The following is an 18679-nucleotide window of genomic DNA, read 5'->3' on the forward strand; positions in this document are numbered from 1 at the left end:
TGAGCATGTTCTCTCAATTTTTTTTCCAACTACCTAACCCTTGTGGTAGACATTATTTGGGGGATTTGGAGAAAAGTCAGGAAGAAGCTCAGTTCCTCAGCTGGTATTCATCAGGTGAGGAAGTGAGCCATAGAACTGCAGCTTTCGAGTGGGTGTAGACACACATGTGTGTGCACACACATACACACACACACACACACACACACACACACACACACACACACATACGGGGGTGGGGTGGGAGAGAGAGAGAGAGAGAGAGAGAGAGAGAGAGAGAGAGAGAGAGAGAGGTGTCTGGGAGGTGAGAGTTCAGTGCCCGCTGAGCTGGTTTCTACTTCAAGTGCCTGCATGTCCCAGGCAGAGTTTGAAGCCTCCAGCATAGCTGGAGTTAATTCCATTAGGCTAGACTCCGCCCTCCCTCCCAAAGGTAAAGCTAGGTTTTCAGGCTTCACTGCAAAGAGCAACTGGGATTCCCATCCCTGTCTGACAAGCTGTGAGAAGTTTTTTTTGTTGTTGTTGTTACTCTCTCTCTCTCTTCTCAAATCTGAACCAGAGGAAAGGAAACAAGTCAATCAGCCTTCGTGATTAGAAGGTAAATATGCAACTTGGCCAAATGCAGCTGAAGCAGCTGGATTTAAAAAAAAACCGAAAAACTGCTTTACTCTTACCTTGCTCAACCCTTCTTCCCTGCTCCCTGCTCCCTTTCTCAGGCTTCCTGTCCTTTCATGTCAAAGCTCAGAGAAGCTGTTTTTCTTCCCAAGGGCAGCCTGCTGTATTTTTACTTCCTCATAGTTGGTTGTTTGCACAGTCTATGAGGGATCAGTGCTGGATTCCTATTTCATATTGACAAGGTTTGAAGACCTAAGGGTTAAGAGCTAGCTGCTTGCCCCAAGGGAGTTTGTAACCTGAGGAGAGGAAAGGCAGCCTTCTCTGAGAGGAGAGGGAGGGATTTTGTTCTGACTTGTCCGTCCAAAGAAAAAATGGATCTGATTTCCTGATGTGGTAGGGAAATGTCTTAGACTTGCCTAAATTGAAATTGCAGGATTGAAATAATAATCAGGTTAAATTGAAGTGCAGATGGTGAGGCCTGTAGGGCTGGAGTCAAATCTTGGCATTTATTCTGGGACTGTTTATGAGATCCTACTATGTGCCAAGTGTGATGATTTATTTACAGGGAAGCTGACGGATGTTAACTGTTAAGCCATGCTAAGAGACACCACTCAGCCAAGTGGTTTCATTTTATGGTGGGAAAGGAAAAGTAAGAAGCCTCGGAGCAACAACTGCTAGAGGAGTTTCAAGGAGAGAGGGTGTGGGGGAGGAGAGAGGTGATTTCCTTCTCCAGAGTAATGTCAAGTTATCTATACTAAGTGACAATGCTGTCTTCTTTGGTAGCATGGAGGATAGTTGATACCAACCCTGGTGTCAGATATACCAAGTATATGTTATGTTTCACTTGCACTTCATGCCATTATTTCCAGTGTTGATGAAACAGAAACTCAAAGGTCTAAAGTGATTTTCCCCATAGTCACATCACCTTTGAGGGGAAGACATCAGATGTCTGCATCCAATTGGCTTCCAAAATCTCATCTCCACTAACTCATTTCCACTAACAGAGTGTTCCTCAGTCATGAGTTCCCATCAGAATAAACTGAAGATTTAAAAAATTGCAAGTGCTCATGAACTCAAATTTGATGAATCTGGAAGAGAGTTCACAGTTTTCTATTTTGAAAGAATATTTAGAATGATTCTGATGCAGGGGAGTGCGAGCTCATAATATGGGAGACGTCTTCTTCTTCTTCTTCTTCTTCTTCTTCTTCTTCTTCTTCTTCTTCTTCTTCTTCTTCTTCTTCTTCTTTTTTAATGTACTATGCTGCATCCCAACTACTCTGAACTTAGTGGAAACCATTTAGCCTGCCTTCTTTTCCGCTGGGGTGGCATTTTATTCTGAGGTCATGGAATAAAGCATTTTTTGCTATAGCAATAGCAGGTTGCAGTTATGTACTGAAAGGTGGGGAAAGTGCATGCTTTGCCAGCCATTCATTTCCTTGATGCTAGGATGCAGCTTTGAATTACCTGATGGTATGTCATAGATTCCCTATACAACCAATCAAACAGTCACTATGGGGTACTGGCATTTTGTCCAGCTAGATTCCTCCCCTCTTTACAAAGCATTAGACAGATAAGTGTGCAAGAAGTAGCATTTCAGGGTCAGAAGATGCTCATATGAAAGTTCGGGAAATCACCTGAGTTTCCACATTTTCAAACCTCAAATACTGGAGAAAGAATGGCCTAATATTTAATGTGGAGTGTTTTTGTTTTGCTTTGCTTTGCGTTGCTTTGTGTGTGAACTTTCTCCACCTAATTCTATTAGTTAGAGGTGACCTTCCAGGTTTTTGGTTAAGTTGATTGAGTACACTGCAAAGGCTCAGAGGGGCATGGCTGTGTCAGAATGACTGCCTTAAATTTTGAGATTTTTTTTTTGTCTTGGTGGTTTTCTATATCCACTTTCTCTCTTGCTTCCTGAATTTAATCTCATATTTGCTTATAAAGATCTGTGCCTCAAGATGATGAGATCCAAGTAAATAAACCAGGTAACCCAACACAGCTGGTTTTGCAAGTCTCTCTATGCCAGACAAAAAGAGAAGGGATGGGTGGGGCTGGAAGCCCAGGAAAAGTTTCAGCAATCTTGAAAACTGAGGTTAAAAAAAAAAAAGCCAGATGTTCTTAAAGCCACAGAAGAACAAGTAGAGCATAAAGCCCATTGAGGACATCTACCAGAGGCAGTCAAGCACAGAAGACCTGAGAGCAGCTGTTATTGTGGTTAAGGAGAAACTTTTAGAAACATACCTGGCAGAAAAGGTAGTCAGGAAATGATTGGAACATGGTAGATTTTTTTCAAGGTTATCTTTAAATGAGAAAGGCCTAGGATGGGTAGACTGACTATAAACCCAGCCTGGTACCTATTAGACACATATGTCTGCATGTCTTGCTCATTTCCCAACACTGAGGAAGATGTACCTGTAAAATGATTGGCAGGTAGGCAATGCACACTGTCTAGGAGCTGAGGAGAAAGCCTGTGGGCATTCCTTTACTAACACCAATGACAATAAACCCACTTCTCACACAAGTGTGCTTCCAGCAATGTTTGCGTCAGTACCTACAATTCAGTGTCTCTTTTGTCTGAATTCTGTTGCCCTTGGGAACTGTTTTATTTATTTTTAACTCAATTAATAAAATGAGCTCCAGTGGGAATGAAAGAATTTATGTATCATTCTATCAGGGCTGGAGAAGCAGTGATGAGCTAGGTGAAGGTTTTCCACTAGGCAAAATGTAAGCACGTTTCTAATTTAGTTGATATTAAGTGCCCACATCAGAATGGTTATATGTGACAGCAAGAACTAAGAAAAATGTATGACAATGGGGGGGAAAGAGAGGAAAGAAAGAGAGAGAGAGAGAGAGAGAGAGAGAGAGAGAGAGAGAGAGAGAGAGAGAGAAAGAAAGGAAGGGAGGGAAAGGGGGAGGGGAGAGGAAGGGAGGGGAGGGGGAAGGAAGAGAGGGGGAGGGGATAGAAATGGAGAGGAGAGAGAACAAGGTTTGAGGGATGGAAAATATACTAATTAAAGAAGCCATACAAAAGTAAATGCTCTACCCATCAATGCTTGACCAAAGGAAGTGCTATGGTACTGTTTCAATTTCTAAAATGCAGTGTGTCTATTAGGCTAGATACTTCTACATAGAGAAACAGAAACAACGTGTGCAGGGCATTAGGATACAATGAAGGATGGCACAGTTTGTGATATTTATTGAAGTGAATCTGTGGCAGTGATTCTCAATCTGCTGCGCTGGCTTACAATGTCTATAATTCTAAATGGGGTGACTGTCTTCTTCTTCTTCTTCTTCTTCTTCTTCTTCTTCTTCTTCTTCTTCTTCTTCTTCTTCTTCTTCTTCTTCTTCTTCTTCTTCCTCTTTTCTGTGACTGGGTTTCTCTGTGTAGCCTTGGATGCCCTGGACTCAATTTGTAGACCAAACTGGTCTCAAATTCACAGAGATCTGCCTGTCTCTGCTTCCCTGAATGTTGGGATTACAGGAGTGGGCCATTGCACCTGGCTTATGGTAACCATCTTAACCTAGGTGGTTTGGAGCTTTTCTGAATTTGTTAAGGGAAATCCCACATTACAGAAAACTCTTCAGTCCCAAGCAGCCTTTGTTGCTCTCACCAGTCCTGATGAAAATAAGGAAATTCTGTTTTTCCCAAAGTTTATGGTACTTAAATTAAATTCTAAAAGACAATGATTTTTGTTTTGCTAGATACATTTGTGCTAAAATTTAAGCTTTTGACCTTCTACACCTTGGCTTCACAGATCCACTTTTGAAATAAAATCATGGCGGTACTGATTGGTAGTGTTTTACTTCATTTTTAAATTTTTCTTTATTCATTTTACATCCTGCTCATAGCCCCATCCCTCCTCTCCTCCCAGTCTCACCCTCTCTCCTTCTCCCTTCATCCTCCCTCCTTTATTACTCAGATAAGAATAGCCCCCCATTTCTATTGACCCCAGCTCATCAAGTCATATCAGAACTGATTCTGTCCTCTTCCCCTGGCCTGGCAAGGAAGTCCTGTCAGTGGAAAGTGATAAAAAAAAATCCTGGTGGCTCTGTGACATAATGGATAGTACATTGGCCTTTAATTGTTGTACTTCATTTAACAGCATTATTTCCACAGATGAAGTCAATGTTATATTAGAATCTTTTCCTCCCTATCTAGCTGTATTTATCTGAGAAAGTGTCACTCTGTGTACCTCAGGATGGCCTCAAACTCCCAATTCCCCTGCCTTACCCTCTACAGTACTGTGAGTTTAGGTGCGGTACATGCCACTTTCTTGGGCTTCTTCCCTTTCCTTCTTTTACAGTCTGGCTACTACTCCCTGATTATCCACTCTTCCTCGGCCTTCTACTCTCTGCCATTCTTCCTAGATGTCATGCTGGAACTTTTGATTTCTAGATGATGATGTTGACGGAAGACTTCAAGTGCAGGGCTTGAAGCAACCGATGCTCTTGTTATACAGAATGTCTTGAGAAACGGGCATTCCTTTTAACTTCTCTGCCTTGCGTTTTAATTCTTCCCCACTCTGAATTACTTTTGACATTGTGGATGTGAAACCATGGAAACTTTAAAGTGCAATATTACAGGGTGATATTCTAATTCTGTTTGGATAACACTATGCAGGAAGGGAAAGTTGTAGGTAGGGATGTGAGAAATGATAGCTCTGCTGTTGAATCACTGTGGATCCTTGGTGAAGTTGACTTTCTTGCTGATTCCCAGTTTGCTTACTTGTACATGGGGGTTAGTACTGTCCTTACAAACCTAAGATTTTTGAGTACAGCACATGAAATAATGGGGTCAGAAAGAGATGTGATAATAATGCCAGTGGCTGTTTATTAGCTTTAGCTTTTTCCCCATCTGGTCTAGGCATCTTCATTAGGAAAGAAGTCCATCATGGAGCATTGATGATGCTTTTCATATTCATACAAACTCCAACCGAACAAGCAGATGTATTACCTCATTGTGGCAAAACATACCTGCTTTCTAATACCAATTATTCAAACCAGTTCTACTCTTTCCCCCACTGGCCTCCAATCCCTCACCATATCTTTCTTTCATTCTCCCAAGTCTCCGGCAAAAAGCCTCATCCTCAGGGGACCAGGTCATGGTCCTTTCTTTTCAAACCCTAACATTCCAAAGTAAGCACCTGCAATTTATGATCTCGGCTCATTCCCTGCACAGAACACATAGCATAAAACATACATGTGTCAAGAAGGAAATGTGATGGGGTGAGAAGAGAACACAATATTAGGAAACAAACACCTTGACTATGGCTTTGTCTTATATACCCTACTAGTTTTTTTCTTCTTTGGTAAAGTACTTCCTCTTCATGCTCACATCTGTAAAATGATGGGGGAAGGGGAGGAGAGCAAGCGGTCCCCAAACACTGGCCTTGGAATCTTCAGCTCAGATTTCTGGTTCTGGTGTGTCTGTTAACTAACAGTGACTGGGAAAAAAAATAACTTCCTGCTTTGCTGGGCCAAATTAGCCCATATGTAAAGCAAGGAGGTTGAATTAGGTGATTCATTAAAGTCTCTGCCAGTCTGGGAATTTGCTGATTTTTAAAAGGGCAGTTCCTTAAGCAAACACAAATTGCCCACGGTGTGCCAAGTACTATTTGACAATGCTTGTAATATTCCTTACAGCTACATCCTGAGACCCCGGATACATGTGATGCTTGCTCCTGTTGGTCTCTCAAATCATCATTCTGGCAGTCTCATACAGATAGTCCCTGTGTTCCATGTGCTTTGCTCCCACCCCACAACCCAAGCAGTGGTGGTGAATCAGAAAGAAACTTCTGAAACATCACCATCTGCCTGCTAGAGAGATTTCCAGTGCTTTTGTCAACTGCAGTGTGGTCTCTAGCCGCATTAGTAGAGAAACCAGCCCAAAAGCAATGTCAAGTTAATGGATTGGAAAGGAAGTGGTTGATTTTTGACAGATGTGTCTGGGAAAGTCATTTATGAGCTGGGCTGAGGATACTAGCCCTGGGAAGCCAGCACCCCGAGTCTGAGATAACTTGTTCCAAAGAAGATCTGGAAAGGCCCATGCAGATATACATACCTACACACACCACACACACACACACACACACACACACACACACAGACACACACACACACACACACACACACACACACACACACACACACACACACACACACACAATGTTCCTTCTCCAAAGAAATACTGATCTGGAAATATTTCTGAGATGAGAAGCTTTTTAAATTGTATCCAGCAAAGGATATGGATAGATTTCTTAGGAGTTAGTGTAGGGGTAAGTGATGTTGGTTGGCATGTTGCTCCTCAGTTCTTCTGTGGGACATGACCCAGGGATAGATATAGGATCCAAAACTAGGCAAGTTTTTCTTTCACTTTGGTATCTCTGTGAAAAGCACACACACTGCTGAACACTCTAAGTCAAAATGTAACATCTTGGACTTCCCTCTTACTTCTTAAATAGGGGCAGGGGTGAATCTGTAACTAGTCTTACTCTTTTATTTTCTGAAATAAGCTGTGTCACAAAGTCATTCAACTGGAACCCCCTGGGACTCTTGGAAAAGCCTTAATTTCAGACTCTCTTCTCATGACCAGTTAAACGCTGTATGTCCAGAGTTATAAGCTAGCTGCTCAGGTTCCATTTGGATTGTCATAGAGGTCACTAATTTAATTCTGTGACTCTTCCACTACAGCCTACCGACTATAGACCTCTGAACTAGGTAGAAGGAAAGGACGGAAAGCAGTAGCCCAAAAAAACCCAAATGACATTTGAGAGGATGGTCTCCCCGAGAAGCAAGAGACATACAACACATCTGTGAGTCCCAGGACCTGCCAACTGGATGAAAACAGGCCAGTGGAGCCTACATCATAAGGTGTTGCCTTTGCTGCTGTGAACTATATCATCTCAGACACTTGAGACCATGAGGAGCAGCCTTACCCTCGTTGGCACCTTCTGGGCCTTCCTGTCCCTCGTTACTGCCGTGGCCAGTTCTACCAGTTACTTCCTTCCATACTGGCTGTTTGGATCGCAGCTAGGAAAGCCAGTATCTTTCAGCACTTTCAGAAGATGCAACTACCCTGTGCGGGGAGACGGGCACAATCTGATCATGGTGGAAGAATGTGGGCGCTATGCCAGTTTCACTGCTATACCAAGCCTGGCATGGCAGATGTGCACAGTGGTGACAGGTGCTGGCTGTGCTCTGCTGCTCCTGGTGGCACTGGCTGCTGTCCTAGGATGCTGCATGGAGGAACTCATCTCTAGAATGATGGGGCGTTGCATGGGAGCTGCACAGTTTGTAGGAGGTAAGACTATGCCAGGGATTGAGTAGGTTGTGGAGATTTGGGGTGATGGAAGTAGAAAATATAGTATTATGGGAAAATACACTCTCATCTCTTCTACTTTGCTTGAATTCAAGGCTATGAATAAGGATTTCCTTGAAATTCATTGAAGATTCACAACAAAATAAGATAGTAGATGTAATTGATATCGATTGCTTTGTCTCCTTTTTGTTACTTACGGGGTGTCTACTTAAAAATATTGTCTAAAGTAGATGTCAATGTAGAAGAGAAAAGAATAGTGATTGATAGAGATGGGGGGTGAGATGAAGGATATTGGATAATAAGCACTAAAATACAGTTGCGTAGGAAGACTACATTCTAGTCCTATAGCTCAGTATGGAGACTGCAGTCAAAAGTATTTTATTATACATATATATATATAATATATATATTCCAAATATTTATTCCATATATATATATATATATATATATATATATATATTCCAAATATATAAGCTAAAATGAGAAGAGCTTGGGTTCCTCTAGTTATGTGTCAATTAACAGTAAAATAATACCAAACAGAAAACACATTTCATCACGTAGCTCACAGTTTAGTGCACAATTAGTCTATGTACCAAAACAGTTCTGAATGAAACAAAAATTAAAACAGACTATTATCCATTTTGCCTTCCAAAAACAGCATAATACTCTTGTATAATATTGCTGCTTCCACATAAAGGTCATCTCTATGAACTTTTCTCTTTAGTAGTTATCTCGGAGGACAGGGATCAGATAAACATACACACAGGTGCTAAAATACTAATTATCGCCCCCCCCCAAAGAAATATGCCTCTAATAGCAAAAGGCTATTTTTTCTTTTTCAAGTTTTTCTTTTTTTTTTTTTTTTAAAGATTTATGTATTTATTTTATGTATATGAGTGCTTTATCTGCATGCTAGAAAAAGGTTGTGGTTGCTGAGAATTGAACTCAGCATCTCTAGAAAAGCAAACAGTGCTCTTAACTGCTAAGCCATCTCTCCAGCTCCCCATTCCTGTTTTTTATTTTTCCAAACAGGGTTTCCCTGTGTAACCTTAGCTGTCCTGGACTCACTTTGTAGACCAGGCTGGTCTCAGACTCATAGAGATCACCTGGCTCTGCTTCATGAGTGTGCCACCCCTCCTGGCCTGCTATTTATTTTCTAAATACACTACACATGACTACTTTTTGGTCTACATCCAAGGCTAGCCCCATCTGGGTAGCCATTAAATAAATTTACTTAGGTTTTTTTTTTTTTTTGTGGATCTAATACACCCTATTTTGTTCTTTGTCTTGTTCAAGCTCCCCTTAATTTTAGTGTGGTCATCTTGGGATGCAGATAGTCAGAAAGTAGTCTTAAAAAGAGAGCAAAATGCAAAGCAGGCAGATTGCAAGAAGTCATTGATATTAAGTTAATTTGAACCAAGAAAAAAAACTAGATAGGCAAATGTATGCAAATATTTGTTCTATTTTGTATACTCCCAAGGGGCATTGAGAAAACTGCGGGTAGAACCTACTGCTGAAGTTTGTTGATACACGTTTTGAAATCATCAACGCCATTAGCATCATCATTTCTTTTTTGTTTTGTTTTGTTTTATATTACACTGGGTTTTTTGGTTATTTTATTTTATTTTTTAAACTTTTTTTTAATTTTTTACATATACATTTATATTTGGACACATATATACAATAAACTACCTGTAGCGAGAAGAACCATGAAACAGTCAAGAATTATATAAATGTTACATTCTTAGTGTTTTGGCTATTTGTATTTGGCAGCCTTGAAGAAAACATCTTTCCTATCTTTGTGAGTCTAAAATTCTGAATGTAAATCAATCTCCATCACATCTCATCTTTATCATCTATCTAGACCTAAAAAACATCTTAACCCCTAAATAACTAAGCTTCATTATAAAATTAAGCTACCTGGTCTTCAACTCCATCAGAGACTTGAGAAGGAATAAACTTGATTACTTGAGTATGCCGGGAGTGCACATTAGTAGCATCCTCATTCTGGTTAGCATCACAGTGTGGTAAGAAAGGCCAAGGTGCTTGAAAGCCACTTGCTATGACATGGACCTGTGCATGCCTGTGCAGATGATATGGATTTTTCTGTGCTTTGCTTCCATTGAACATATACCCTGGAAATATGATTCATATCTGCATTTTTGTTCTTCTCTTCAATGACTGACTGCATGTAGGTGGTCTTGGAGTAAGACTTTAGTGATGAACTTAAGCAGTTTCTCTCAGTGGAATAGTGCTCCAGGCGATCTGGTCATGTGTCCTCTTTCCCACAGAGGGCATTTGTTATGCCTGGAGAAATTTTGCTTATTAAATTCAGAAAAAAAAGTGCCACTGAGAAACCCCTGATTTTCCAGTTCCTTCTTTATTCAGATTCACTATAAATCTTTCATATATGTGTTCTCATTCTATTTGCTCATACATCTTAATTTTCCTACTTTTTTGGGCAGCTAACGATTTTTGTGGAGACATAAAAGTAGAATTAGATTCCTCTGGAATGGCACAGTGCCAAACATGTCACTGACATCACTAGAAACAAGTTATTTAAATTCTCATGGAGAGTTCCATGAGGCTCATGGGTCGGCCTTTTGCTCATCGTTTCCCTATATTTGTGGACATGTTAAGGTGAAGCCACCTTGGACATACTTCCTGAGTATGTGAAATTTGGTTGACAAGAGACATGGTGGTTCGTATCTGGTGGGATAATGTGAACTTATGAGACTTGGGTTAGTTTCTGTCTTTTCCTCCTTTTTCTAGCCTTTTGTTTTTTGAGACAGGGTTTCTCTGTGTAACCCCAGCTTCCTGGAACTCATGCTGAATACACCAGGCTGGCCTGGAACTCCTGGAGATCCACTTGCCTATGCCTCCTGAATGCTGGGATTAAGACATGTGCCACCACATCCAGCTATTTCTACACTTTTATTTATGACTCCTATGTCCCGAGCACCCATTTCTTCTCACAGGAGAGTGACAAGTTGGCACCAGATGAAAGTGAGGAGGTTGCAAGTGTCAGAAACCAGAAGTAAAGTAGCAACAGCCTCTACACACATGCACTATTAGCACCTTCTCCCCAAATCTCCTTCCCTCTTTGGAGCTCAACTGAGACTTTTATAACATTTGAGCATCTCAGTAGGATTCATCTTTGCTGATCTCATTTACAAGATCTAGAAACTTGATGTACAATGTTGAGGCAAGATGTGGAATAATAATGGGGATTTTGATATTCCCAAGTTGTCTGTAATAGAACTTTGGTTGAGTGACAGATATTGTTTGAAGGGAGACATATTTGGGCCTCAAATGACTCTGTCATCCTATATTCCCTAAGACTCTTGGTCATAGGGATGTAGTTACAATGTTTACATCTAAATGAGCACCCTTAAAGTCAAGAATAAAGTGACATCTACAGTAGTCTTAGAAAGGGCAAATGAGGTTAGATGAAATTTAAAAAGCTTCATCACATCTAAGAGAACAATCAGTGCAGTGATCAGAAAGCCTCTAGATGAGAGAAAATACTTTGTCAGCTATACTTCAGACAAGGAATTAATATCTATACTATGTAAGCAACTGAAAAATGAAACACACATACATACACACAAATAAGCTGTCAATCAATAGGGTCAACATCCTTAGCAATCAAGAAATGCAAATCAAAATTGATTTGGGAGCCCATCTTGCCCCAGTGACAAAGGCTATCATCAAAAAAACATATGACAATAAATGCTGATGATGACACATGGGAAAAGAAGAACTCATATTCACTCCTAGCAGTAAGGTAGATGGCTGAAACCACTATGGAAATAAGATTAGAGTTTTCTAAAAAAAAAACTAATAATAAGAAATACTATATGACCTAGCTATACTAGTATTGAGCACACAACCTATAGGACTGATTTTCTACCACAGAGATACGTGTACTTCCTTGTTTGTTGCTGGTCTTTCTTCATGATAGCAAGAAAAGAAAATCAGCTTAGACTCCCATCAACAGATGAATTGATAATGAAAATATGGAAATGTGGGTATGTATACACAACCAAATTTGATTTGACTGTACAGAAAAATCAAGGAAAATTTCAGAAAAATAGATGTATGTAGAATTTATATTAAGTGAGATAGCCCAAATTCAAAAAGACAAATACTGCATGGTTTCTTGTATACAGAGCCTAGTTTTTAATGTGTATGTAGACATGTGTGGGTGCACACGTGAACACATGTATGAGAATGAGTGTGGATGTAGATTCATGAAGTAAAAAAGAAGATAAGAAGGGAGGGAATGAGAAAGAGGTACTGAAAGAGGGAGGGGCAATTAAACATTTGTGATATGTAAGTGAAAGACTATCAGAGGTGGAAGTGTACAAGGCTGGGAGTGGGTGGAGAAGAATAGACTAAAAAGATCAATATGAATTATATTTGAAGATGCTGTAATGAAATGGGATACTTTGTGTCTTAGTTTAAGTAGAAGAAGTAAGGATATGTTATCGAGATTATCCCCAAACAGAAAAATGATATTGCAATAGACTGCTCAACTTCTGCAGTTTCCCTCTCTGCAATTAGGCAGAGAGCAGCTATCCAGGCCTCCTCAGTAAAGTCTGGTGACTGTTGAAGTTGTATCCTATGGGAAGGAATGGTGAAGTGTTTTGGATTACCAGAATTTCTAGGATCCACTTGGCATTTGACCACTCCTATGCCTCTCCAGAGCCCTTGGGTCAGATGCTGAGAGAAAAAGCCTTTGTCAGTGGCCAACCAGGGGCAGTATTTTGAGCTCCATGTCCAGTAGACAGACAGACAGATAGACAGACAGATAGATGGTTGATAGATAGATGATATATAATAGGTAGATAGATAGATAGATAGATAGATAGATAAAGAAGAGAAAAAGCTGTGGGAATTTGATTTGTGGTTGTGTTGCAGCTAGGGGATATTGATTTTGTTTCCCTAGGCCTGACTGCTTCTCGGCAGCTAGTGCATTAACCGAAATACATCAGGGGAGGAGCCAATTTGTTTCAGGTCTGGATTATCTCTGCCAGACCCCAAACCACTGAAGAGATGGAGGATCCATTAAGAAATACCTCCTCCCCCTGCCTGACTCTTGTTCCCTGGTCTGGCAGCTGCCCACAGAGAGGACTGGTGGGAAGTGGGAGAGACAGGAAGAAATAAAGAGCTGCTGGCCTGACTCATACTCAGCAAGGTGACCTGATGGGGCCCTTGGGTCCCATTTGCTTCACCTGCAGCTGATCCAGCTGGCCAAGCTAGGGTCCAGAGAGTCTTCCATTGGGGCCTCTGTGCCCTGTTCCAACCAATGAAGGAAACATCTGGCCAGGAGATTATTTCAACACTGGGGATGCTGAGGTTTCCAAGCAGCTGGCCCCCAGCCCCCAAGAAAACGATCATTATTCACATTCCCCGGTGTATACATATGCAAGATGTTTGTGAATTATCTTTCCTCTTCAGTGAGAACTAAACAAAGAAAGAATAGGTGAGAAGTAAATATAAGGAACTTCTTGGCAGGAAAAAGAGTGTAAGATGTTGGATCAGGTTACTCGAGGTAAGCCAAGAATCTTTCTAGAACAGAAAATGTATTGGAATCACCTGGCATGCTTAAAAGAACACGAACTCTCCAACTCTCCAGTTTATTTTTCCATTTTGATATATGCAGCAACAGGTGGAAATCTGTGTGTTTAAAAAATTATCCCCCGTGGCTCTGCTGCGGAGCCTTTCCAAAACCCAAAAGCAGCCCATTGCCTTCGACATACACTTTTGTTTAAAAGGATAGAATTTAACACATGCAGTCACCAGTACATTTTCGTGTGTAAGGTCACAACATGACATGCTTCCAGCTGAATGAGTGTTAGAACTGAAGACAGATAACTGAGAAGCTGATCTTTGTGATGATACTGTCTTTCTGGCAACTGTTATCTTTCAATACATGTGTACAGTGTGTAGTGACCAAATCAGGGCTAGGAACACTTCCATCATCTCCATTTATCTGTTACTGGGGATGAAAGCACTTCAAACCCACTACTTATTTTGAAACATAAAGTACAGTTATCACTTTTATTATTAACTTGTTTTCACACTGGTGTACAGTAGTGAATCAGAATCTATTGTACCTAACTCCTACTCTACTAATTTATTTCATGCCAATTAAAAGAAAATGTATCTCTGCCTGTAAATATTTACTCGTTGCTTAAAGGTCAGATCCAATTCAGTGACTCTATGTGGCCCATTGGACATTTTATCTGTCCAACAGCAGAGAGGAAGGATAGTAATACCCTTCAAGAGACTTTCTTTGCCTTAGCGGCAAATGAGAGTCAGCTGGAATAGAAGTCTTCTCCTCCTCCCCTTCCTTCTTCATCATTGTCTTCTTCTTCACCTTCTTCCTGTTCCTAATTCTTCCTCCCCCCTCCTCTTTTTCTATTCCTCTTGCCCCACTCCTCCCTCTAGACAGGTATCTCAGTATATAGTACTTACTGGTCTGGAACTTGCTATATAGAACAGGCTGGCCTTGAACTCAGAGATCCAACTGTCTCTGCCTACTGAGTGCTGGAATTAAGCATGTTCACCATCATCAGTAGGGGCAGACAGGTTATGGTTAGAAATGCAGTAAAAGTAAAAGTTAGCAAGAACAAAAACAAGTGCAAACCAAAACTACAGCTCATATGTGGCAGGGCTAGGATTTTAACTAGGTATTTTTCTGCTACCAGGTCACCTATTTTGCAACTATAATTGTGGTTTTCTTTAGTGTTGCTACCAGAAGCAGGTGTATCTACATCACAGGGAGTTTTAAGAAGTTAAACACCAGATATTTGTTTTTAGAGGAATGACAGCAGGTTACCAAGAAGAGACTTGATACCCTATGAGCATATACAAGGGGAGGAGGTCCCCCTTAGTCACAGTCATAGGGGAGAGGAGTAAGGGGAAAATGGGAGGGAGGGAAGAATGGGAGGATACAAGGGATGGGATAACCATAGAGATGTAACAAGAATAAATTAATAAAAAAAAAGAAGCTAAACATCTGGAGGCAAAATACAACTATCTACATTTCTTTCTGCTCATAACTATAAAGTTACCTTAAATAAAGTAGCATGAGAATTGTGGCTTTCACTGTGATGATTTCCATCCACTTACCTATCTTGTTTCTTTTTTCCTCTATCTTTAGACCCCTTCCCCCCCCACATAGATGCATACCTGCATTTTGTCCTATGCCGAAAATTTAAAAATTAGGTATCTCATATGAAGGAAAAATGTGGTATTTGTCTTTCTAAGTCTAGTTTATATGGTTTAATCCTAATGATCTCCACTTTCATTTTCATTTGAGTCTCACTATTTTGTTTTTCTTTATGGCTGAATAAAATCCCATTGTGTGGATTTGTGTCATGCTTTCTTTATCCATTCATCTGCTAATAAACATCTAGACTGGTTTCATATCTTAGCTACTATGAATAGTGCCCAATTAACCACAGTGTGCAGGTGTCTCTGTGGCATGCTGATTTAGAGCCTTTTACGTGTATACCCAAATGCACATGTTTATATTAACTTACTTTTATTTTTTCTTTTAAATTGTTATTTTTAAATTTACATGAGATATTTTTGATCATCTTCTTTCCCTTCTCTCAGCTCCTCCTAGATCCTCCCCAACTTAACTTTATGTTCTCTCTCTTTCTCACAAATAAACATCCAAAGCAGAAAAAAAAGGAAGTAAAAACAAACAAAAAGGACAATAAGACAAAAAAAAATCAAATATACATTTTTAATCCTTTGTCAGTCTCTTGGAAGGTTGCAGGTTCCAACACTAGCATATGGCTTCCCTGTTGCTAGTTATAATTCCAAATAGAAAAGGGGAACTGTTGTGGACAAATCTAATTGAGGAAGGATTGCCCTGTGAATTCATCTTTTTCTTTTAAATGCTTCTCCACAGGAGACGTTTTTCCAGCTATGATTATTATGTACTGAGACTAAGAATCAGTTATGGGTCAAACATGTGTGTGTATGACATATGTTTACATTCTAGTGTGCGTACAATCTAAAAGACAGTGGAGGGATGGGTACTGGGAGAGGAGTTTGGACAGAATCCATGTTTCCCAGGGAGTCCTGGTCTGTCACTAGGTACCTCTGCAAAATTGCAAGATAATGCCTTCGGTTTGGCAGCTTTTGAGTGGAGTACGGTTCAGTTTTTTGGCTTTTCAGCTGTTTGTTATGAAGACAAAGTGAGGAAGCAATTAACAGTGGAATATGGTCAGAAATTGGGCGAAGAGCCACAGGGAATGGCAGTTGTTTCGTAAGAACAAATCTTAGTTGAGTGCTTTAAGTATCTGTCACTTGAAATGCATTAATCTCATTGGCTGTTGAAATGTCTGCATAGGATATAGTACTGTTATTCTTTTAAAAAATGGAGGTAACCAAGGCGGAGAGGGGCATCGAGTAGCTTGTCTAAAGTCAGGTGGACTTAGAACTAAAGTCTAGAGGGATTCCAGCACTTGTTCTCTTAAATCATGGTACTCTGTCTGTCTAGATCTCACGCATTCACATTTCCTAAGCTTCATAGAGCCTTTCTTCCCAAAAGGCAGTCATTCTTGTAAAAATGAACTCTAGCATAACAGAGTCTCTAAGGGTTGATTCTTTTTTTTAATAAGAAATTTCTTGCCAATGGCCAGCTGCATAATCTTGTGAATGCAGACATAACATTTAAAGGTCTTCTTCTACACAGGATTTTATGACAGGAGGAGATGGAAGAGAGAGAGCTGGAGGAGGGAAATGATGTCAAGATCGTACTAATATATGAAGTTCTCAAAATTAAAAAAAATTCTGAATAAATTAAAAACAAACATAATGTCTTAGAATAAAAAAGATACTATGACAATATCAGATATCTGGAATTGTCTCCCAACCTGACTGATGACATTTTTTAAGAAGACTATCCTTAGAGAGTATAGAAAAAGTCAGTTTGTCTTTCTTTGTCTGTCTTTCTGCTTGCCTTGCTTGCTTGCATGTTTCTTTCCTTCCTTCTTTCCTTGCCTGCTTGCTTTTATATCTTTTCTTTTCCTTCCTCCTTCCCTCTGACCCTCTCTCTCTCTTTCTTTTTTTTTTCTTTTCTTTTTTTTCAAGACAGGGTTTCTCTGTGTAGCCTTGGCTGTTCTGGACTCACTTTGTAGACCAGGCGGGCCTCAAACTCACAGAGATCCTCCTGCCTTTCCCTCCCAGAGTGCTGGGACTAAAGGTATGTGCTGGCCTCTTTCTTTCTTTCTTTCTTTCTTTCTTTCTTTCTTTCTTTCTTTCTTTCTTTCTTTCACATTTCTTCTTTGAGGTAGGACCTTATACTGTAGCTAAGGATGATCTTCCTGTCTCAGACTCCAAAGCGCTAGGATTAGCAAGAGGCACCACACCCAGCTTTTCAGTCTTTAGTAGCTATTCCTAGCTCAACAAGAAAGGGCTCAAGTTTCTTTTCCACCTTTGTCTCTACCCATTGTGTGTATTCCAAACTATCTCATATTACAGCTTTCAGTTTATCTAGGGCGAAAAGGAAGAGTATTGTTCTACTGCCACTGGATAAATTCCAAAGTCTAGAAAGGTCTCCCAGTGACCAGGTTCATTTCCTGAACGACTACAAAACAGATAAGAATGTTTTCTAATTTGCAGCTTTCCATTGAAGGAGAGTTTAAGAATTAATGCCCCTTCTTTAGTTTCCAAAGTACTTCTCAATGTCAGGAAAGTTCTTCCTCTTTCCAAATATAAACCCTTTTTGCTATATGTTAAGAATGTTCATTTCTCTGGCAGCCTAAGTGAGGATAGAGAAAAGCTGATTGCCATATGTCCAATTAGAGACCCTCTTCAGGCACATTAGGCCGCCATCTGACCTTCTTAGGATATCTATGACTGAAGAATGAGAAGTGAAACTGAGGCCAGAAGTCTATGGGTGGCCTTCCTTTCATTGTACAGCCTATTCCAGGATTCAGGATCTTGCAAATCTGCCACCTAGTCACCACTGATCACACGTCTGCTCCCATGTTCTGTGTGTCTGTATCTTCCTGCCTGCCCATTCTTTACAGGTAACCTTTCCTTGTCCCTTTGGTATGCTATACAAATATAATAGTCTTGCAATCAGGTTGCTTTGGTTAAAAATAGTACAGATTCATTTGAGTCTTCTCAGTGGAAAAGGAGAATATATATATATATATCATAAACATTACACATACACACACATATATGTGGAATTGGGATAGAAGAAATGGCTTCTGTTTTCTATTTTAAAAAAAAATTATAGAGAAGAAGGGATTTGACTCATGATCTATCTGATTTATGTCACCGTTCTACACTAGCAACTTGCTCTACCAGTTGATTTGGTTACCTTTGCTAGATTTGTGGCTTTAGCTTCACAGAAACTTGATTCACCCACCTGGTCTTTGTTTTTCCTGTGTCTGTGCTATCTGATAAATATGTCAGCAGTTGCATGTCTCATTTTGTTTTGCTGCCTGTTTGTCTTTTCTTTTTATTTCAGGACAGGCTCTCCCTAAGTTGTCAGGCTAGTCTCTTGACCATGCCATATAATCCAGCCTGAAACACAACTTTCCTGCCTTAGGTTCCAAAAGTACCTAGATTACCATTACACACCACCAGGCATGGTAAGCTTCTTTTAAAAAAAAGTTTCAGAACTCAAAATTTAGTCATTGCTTATTTCTTGATGCCTGACTACCATGGCACCCATTACTGGCTAGCCAATGAATTTGGTAGTACTTTGTGCCAGGT

The 18679-nt window shown here is 40.2% G+C and overlaps 1 protein-coding gene across 2 annotated transcripts in view; it reads left to right on the top strand.

Moving 5' to 3' along the window:
* The first annotated feature begins 439 nt into the window (after positions 1–439).
* Positions 440–18679, top strand: part of LHFPL1 (LHFPL tetraspan subfamily member 1) — a 47327-nt gene continuing 29087 nt past the window's right edge. The window contains exons 1-2 of one of the 2 annotated variants that reach the window (XM_084790733.1): positions 440–592; positions 7297–7906. In XM_084790733.1, the coding sequence (XP_084646859.1) occupies positions 7525–7906 (382 nt within the window). In that variant the 5' untranslated portion in view covers positions 440–592; positions 7297–7524. Of the gene's footprint in view, positions 593–6779; positions 6882–7296; positions 7907–18679 lie in introns of those variants that run through there. The other variant, XM_084790734.1, reaches the window with a different exon arrangement.

The sequence above is a fragment of the Acomys minous genome (assembly GCF_964271855.1).
Source record: "Acomys minous genome assembly, chromosome: 7".
NCBI classification, from domain to species: domain Eukaryota; kingdom Metazoa; phylum Chordata; class Mammalia; order Rodentia; family Muridae; genus Acomys; species Acomys minous.